Consider the following 6704-nt stretch of genomic DNA (forward strand, 5'->3'; position numbering starts at 1 on the left):
AACAAACACACACATATTCCACTTACGTGTGGTACCTAGAATAGTCAAAATCAGAGACTGAGAAAGTAGAACGGTGGCTGCCAGAGGCTTGGGGAGGGGGAATGGGGACGTACTGTTTAAAGCAAACAGAGTTTCAGCTTTACAAGATGACAGAAGCTATGGAGGTGGACAGTGGTGATGGCCGCATGACATTATGAATGCATTTAAAACAAATGGGCTGTGTGGGGCACCTGGGTGGCTCAGTGGTTAAGTACCTAATTCTTGGTTTTGGCTCAGGTCATGATCTTGGGGTCTTGAGATCGAGCAACTTGTCAGGCTCTGTGCTCAGTGGGGGAGTCTGCTTGAGATTCTCCCCCTCTCCCTCTGTCCCTCCACCCGGCTCTGTGCATGCCCCCTGTCTCTCTGTCTAAAATAAATAAGTCTTTAAAAAAAAAATGGTTAAGATGGTAAATTTTATGGTAAGTGTATTTTATAATAAAAAAATAACAAAAACATACACTGAGAGACTTATAAATGGAGTTTAAATATTCTAAGATCCTTATACTTTCAAAGACCAAAATTACTGATTAAGTTTACACATAGAGAAGTATAAATGTTCTATTTAATAAGCTCATCAGTAAAAGAACAGAAACTGAGTATATTATTACTTCAAAACGAGTGAAGGAAGAATTAAAAAAAAGAAATCCCCTGATAAAAAATAATCCAAAGCCTTGCCCCTGCAAAAGGAGAAAGAAGGAAATAAAACAAACAGAAAGCCTAAAAATGAAACATAAGCTCAAACACATCAGTGATTACATGAAATGTAAATGAATTATACTATCCACCAAAAAGACACAGACTATCAGAAAAATTTTTAAAAATCAAGCCCCCACTGTTAAGCAGGACATAAACTGAAACACAAGGACACAAAGCTGTTGGAAGGGTAAGGACAGAGACACACCAGTGCCACGTCTGACCCATTTACACAGCGTTCTAAAGCACAACTGCCACGGAAATCAGGGTGCAGCTGACTTTGGGGTAGAGAGAACACAGCAGCAGGCCCAGCACTGTCGCGTGTCTTACCTGTGGGAGGATCATGTGGTGTTTACTGCGTACTTGTTTGTTAGGCTGTATGTACATTTCATGCAGTTTCTACTTTTCCGTGTACATGCTGTATGTCACAGGGATTATTTTTCATTTTTTGTGTCACAGTTTAAAACAAGTATAAAAACATGTATTTTAGGGTGATTTATTGTGGACCCCACCAGAGACGATTTTTCCAGGCCCTGCCTATGATCCAGATCTCACCTGCAATAATACAGATTAAAAACCAAGCTTGCTCACTGTCCAAAGTAATGTGAACTGAGTCCAGCTAGAATCCAAAGTTTAAAATACAGAATTTTGGGGCGCCTGGGTGGCTCAGTGGGTTAAGCCTCTGCCTTCAGCTCAGGTCATGATCCCAGGGTCCTGGGATCGAGCCCCACATCAGGCTCTCTGCTCAGCAGGGAGCCTGCTTCCCGTCCTCTCTCTGCCTCTCTGCCTACTTGTGATCTCTGTCTGTCAAATAAGTAAATAAAATCTTTAAAAAAAAATTTAAAAAAATAAAATAAAATAAAATACAGAATTTTAACATAACACTTTCAAACCAGTCAATTCAGCATCTAATGAATTTTCTTCCAAATGCTAAAACAAAACAAACAATTAATAAATGTAATTAATCCAACATATATGGAATTCATGCCAGGCCCTGTGGCAGAAACAAACCCCACACACACCACTGACTATGGGAGAGATGAAGGCCAGGCCCATGGAACACGCCACAACATTTGGGCAATGAGAAAATGAGGGAAGTCAGACATGACCACTAGCCTCAGTGCATGAAAGGCAACCTTCTCTCTTCAACATCAGAAAGGAAAGATCAAAGGTCCCAAGGAAGGGAGACTGAGGCTCCATCAGAAGGGTCCCCAGAAAGACCTTCTGTGCAAGGGTGACACCAAGGAAATGAGGCCTGCAGGGGAAGCTCTGTATCCAACTCTCTTTGTTCTGAGCTTCTACTCTTGAAGAGACAGGACCCTTCAGATATTGAGTCCTTTCTCTGGTTTGGATTTCCACCACAAGACGGAGAAATCCTCTGACAAGGAACACACTTTAACAGAGAACCCTGAAGAATACCTTTGTGATATCCTCAGGCTGTTCCAAGTGGTCGCCATCCAGCTTCTGCTGTGGCTGCTCCGAGTGCCCTGTCCTCTCTCCACTGGGGTCCTCCAGCTAAGAAGGAAGGGCCAGAGAAGAGCATTTACAGCAACGTCCAGAGCCGCAACCTCAGGCCTTCCACCCACACACCCAAATGCCCGCACCAATTCCATTCCCACCTGCTCAAAATGCACGTTCCTCCATAAACAATTCTCAAACCCTAAACATTTTTTATGCAACCATTTCCCTAATGATGTTACTGCCCTTCTATTTTTTAAGATTTGACTTATTTATCTGGGGGTAGGGAAGGGCAGAGAGGGAAGGAGAGGGACAAGCAGACTCCATGCTAAGCGCAGAGCCCAACATGGGGCTTGGTCCCAGGATCCTGAGATTAGGACCTGAGCCAAAACCAAGAGCTGGATGCTTAACCGACTGAGCCCCTAGGCACCCTGCTGCTCTTCTATTTAATGAATTCTGCCTCATTTCACTGTGCATGACACTTAAATTACCAAATTTTAGTTTCTCAATAAATTCTAATCTTTCAAACACATGCATATTTCCTAAGCTCTTTTTATTTAAGTTCAAATATTTCATCCTGAAGATTTTCCATTTTCAAATAGCTTGTTTTATTATAAGAATACCGTAGGAGCGCCTGTGTGGCTCAGTTGGCTAAGGGTCTGCCTTCAGCTTACATTGTGATCTCAGGGTCCTGGGATCAAGCCCCGCATAGAGCTTCCTGCTCAGCAGGGAACCTGACTTTCTCCCTCTCCCTCTGTGCCTCCCCCTGACTCATGCTCGGGCTCTTGCTATTTCTCTCTCAAATAAATAAATAAATAAAATCTTTAAGGGGAAAAAAAAAAAAAGAATACCATATATGATACAGAAAACACACAAAATACATGTTAATCGACTGTTACATCACGTTGCTGGTAAGGCTTCCGGTCAACAGTAGTTATGTTTCGGGAAATCAAAAGGTATAGGCCTATTTTCAACTGCATAGGGGGGTCAGTACCCCATCCCCCTTGCTGTTGAAGGGTCAACTACATATACAAATATTCTAGTTAGTAAATTTGTTTTACACAGGAGTGAGGATTAGCAATTCTGAAACTAATCTGTGTATATTTTAAGACTGAGGAAGTAAGTGAATTTATTGTAGACAGGATGCCAAGTTTCTCATTATTGGTAAAAGGAGTTAAGATAAGGAGAGGGGTGAGAAGCTAAAATGATTACTGTGATGTTGGATGGGAACTGAAGGTACTAGTGTGAACTCATGGTTTTTGTTACACGCAGAGACTGACAAAGAAACAGAGACCTAGCTCTCTGTTAAAGCAGCCTGGAACCAAAGACACCCCAATAGCAATGAGCACACCTATCATCCGGATATTGGTTTCTAAATACCATTCTCCACTAAAAGAAACCAGAGCTCCTTGAAGAACTGGCTGGTAACAGTCTGAAAAGGACAAAACAAACTTGGGAAATCTCCGTCCCAAAATGCAAAGTACTAAGGTACCAAAAACGAGGACATGTAGGAAAGGCAGATGCCAATTCAAAGGCACACCCAATGGCCAAATCTCTGTATTTAGGCAACGAAATAGACACTGGCGTGGTTGCTGTAATGGAGCAAAACCTACAGAATAAACACAGGGTGCCTGGCTGGCTCAGGTGGTGAGACCGTGACTCTTGATCTCGGGGTCAAGTGTGTAAGCCCCATGTTGGGTGTAAGGTTTACTTAAAAAAGGGAAAAAAAAAAAAAAAGAGAGAGAGAGAGAGAAATCCCTAAATCCACACTAGCATATACAACTGGACACACAAGCAGACTAGAGGGAAACGACAGCTCCTCCTCACAGCAGGACGTCAACACATGGAGACAGAATGACAGACACAGAAATCATCATTTGGCCAACACCACCATAACAACTGCTGCAAGCAACAATCACCAATGGAAGGTAAAATTAGTGGAGGAAAGCAGGAGAAATAGGGCTTTGCAGGGTCTCTCTCTTCCCACGATACACTTACTAACTCCAAAGTTAAAAACAGTGACTTCTCTATCAAGGGACATCTGGCAGGTCCCATAGTAACTCAGTGATCAAAGCTGACCTTACCAGTAGTAGTGAGACTACCATGTATCAACACCACCTGCACAGAGCAGGGAATCCTCACGTCTACCCTGTTCTCACCAAAACTTATAACCTGATTTTAATCAGAAGGAAACATCAAACAATCCCAAACTGACAGGCATTCCACAAAATGACTAGTGAGGGATCGCCCAGGTGGCTCACCAGGTTAAGCTTCTACCGTCAGCTCAGTTCAAGATCCCACGGTCCTGGGACTGAGTATGGCTTGGGGCTGGCTCCCTGCTCAGTAGGGAGTCTGCTTCTCTCTCCCCCTCTGCCCCTCCCCCTGGCTTGTGGGCGCACGCTCTCTCTTTCTCAAATAAAAATAAAATCTTAAAAAAAAAAAATACCAACCAGTGACTCTTCGAAGATGTCCAACTTATAAAAGACAAGGTAAGACTGAGAAAGTGTCTCAGACTGGAGGAGACTAAGATGGCAGGACACGGAGATGTAGTACACAATCCTGGACCGGAAAAAGGGCAGCAGTGGGACCAAGAGAGAACCCTGAACACGCTCCATCCATTAGCTCACGGTCCTGTTTCAGCGTGAACTGAAACAGATTACGATCATCGTGCGGCAACATAAGACGTTAACACTTCAGGAATCGGAGCGAACGGTGTCTATAAACCCTGGGCTAATTTTTGCAAATTTTTTCTTAAGCTGAACATTATTTCAAAATGAAAAGCTAAAATATATAGAACACTTAACTTAGAACTAAAAAACTTCTCTGACTTGAAAGCAAAAATAAAACCACCATTAATTATAAGTCATGAGCTTTTCTCCTCAAGGAGCCGTGCAGAAAACATGCAGGGAGAGCCCTGGAAGCCAAGTCTCAGGCCTCTGGGTGTGGCGCGTTCACCTGCGCGCGGAGTGATGGAGACGCGGCAGTGAGGGCGGCGACCCCACCCCAGGACAAGCACAGAGGAGGACGGTGACCCCCAGGCCTGCAGTGGGGGATCAAGCTGACCCAAAGGCTGGGCCCCCAGAGTGCTGGCCAGCTGCCCCCACCGACGCAGGAGTACAACAGCGACGTCTTCCAAATTTCTAAAAAGTAAAATTCCAGATGTGTAGGTAGAATATCATAAATTTACACGCTGGCAATGATGCCATTTTTCCAGTAAAGCAGGCCAGACACATCAAGGGTTTTCGTCAAATTCTGCCCTCAGCCACCAGCATTCCATCCGCTCCCAGCAAACACCGACCCCTGCCCCTGCTCGGCCGCACACGGCAAGGGCCCTCGCTAAGGTACCCAAGAAGCCACAATGCAAGCCCACCCACAGGTGACCAGGAGGCCAGGTGGGCCCACACCTGCTCCCGACTGGGCCTCCAGCAGAGAGCAGGGCCTCGTCCAGCCAGTCGCCACTCCCGGAACGCCTCCACCCAGGCCTTCTCCATCCTGACATTCAGAGAGAAAGTGAAGAACAAAGACCGGGAGCGGATGAAGGTATATTACGGTTTAAGTGTCCAAAGAAAAGCCTCTTAAAGGGGCTGATACAGCCACACCCAGGGAACACTGATAAAATCTCCATTACCAAAGCAAGAACCAATACCGACGCTTGCCTTCAGTCAATCCAAAATCACAGAAGAGAAGACACTTACTAGGAGTGAAAACACAAAATACATTCCCTTTTTCATAAAGTGAAACTCTCTTTCCCGACCTTTGACAGGCAAAAACAGACCAAAGTTGCTGGTGCTGCGAAGTTGCACCGTGCTGAGAACACCCACCTGCACTGCCTGTGCTCCCTCGGGGGTGTCACTGCACGACGCGTCTTCGCAAACGTCCCCTCTTCCCAGGAGTCCACCATCCTTGGTGGCTACCGGGCCCTCCTCCTGGACAAGCGCATCGACAGCCGGGCCCTTCCTCTTCGCCGTCTTTTTCTTCGGATGCGCACAGTCACCTTTTGTTTTTCTCTGTCGGAAGTGAGCAAGCTGCGCAAAAACGTAGAGAAGTAGTAAAGGCAAAGGTAAGTAAGAAAAAAGTAACAGAACCACAAAGCCAGTGAGCTGGTGGGGAACATGAGGCTGTGGGGCTGGCTCAGTGTGCTCGGCCAAACCTCGCCAGGCCTACAGATCAACCAACAGATCCCTGTCCCACAAACCCTGCCTTCATTACTATCTGCAACGCCAGCACTGAAGTTGAGAATTCTACCCGAACAGTCCCACAAGAAGAACTGCTAATTACGCCTGATACAGACAAAAGAAAGCAATACGGCCACCGAGCAGAAGAGCTCTTCTAGCCCCTGGCAGTTCACAGAAAAATACTTGCAATCGTATTGAAAAAAAAACATCTATTTAAAAGACTGATAGCTTTATCAAGGCATGCTTAAGGTTTAAAACTATGTAAATGCTAAATCTCTTTTTGCTCCCATTTTCCCCCAATCGAGGAAATACATAGCAGAGCCAAAACTTCCTAGCCAC

The 6704-nt window shown here is 45.2% G+C and overlaps 1 protein-coding gene across 2 annotated transcripts in view; it reads right to left on the reverse strand.

Annotated features, from left to right (window-relative positions):
• The window catches only part of PCNT (pericentrin), a 120275-nt gene that overhangs the window by 110890 nt on the left and 2681 nt on the right, over positions 1-6704 (reverse strand). For both annotated transcript variants that reach the window (XM_047717643.1, XM_047717636.1), the window contains exons 2-3: positions 6012-6215; positions 2152-2247 (exon numbers count right to left, since the gene is read on the reverse strand). In XM_047717643.1, coding sequence (XP_047573599.1) covers positions 2152-2247; positions 6012-6215 — 300 coding nt within the window. The remainder of the gene's footprint in view (positions 1-2151; positions 2248-6011; positions 6216-6704) is intronic.

Source organism: Lutra lutra, chromosome 1 (assembly GCF_902655055.1).
Source record: "Lutra lutra chromosome 1, mLutLut1.2, whole genome shotgun sequence".
Taxonomy (NCBI): Eukaryota; Metazoa; Chordata; class Mammalia; order Carnivora; family Mustelidae; genus Lutra; species Lutra lutra.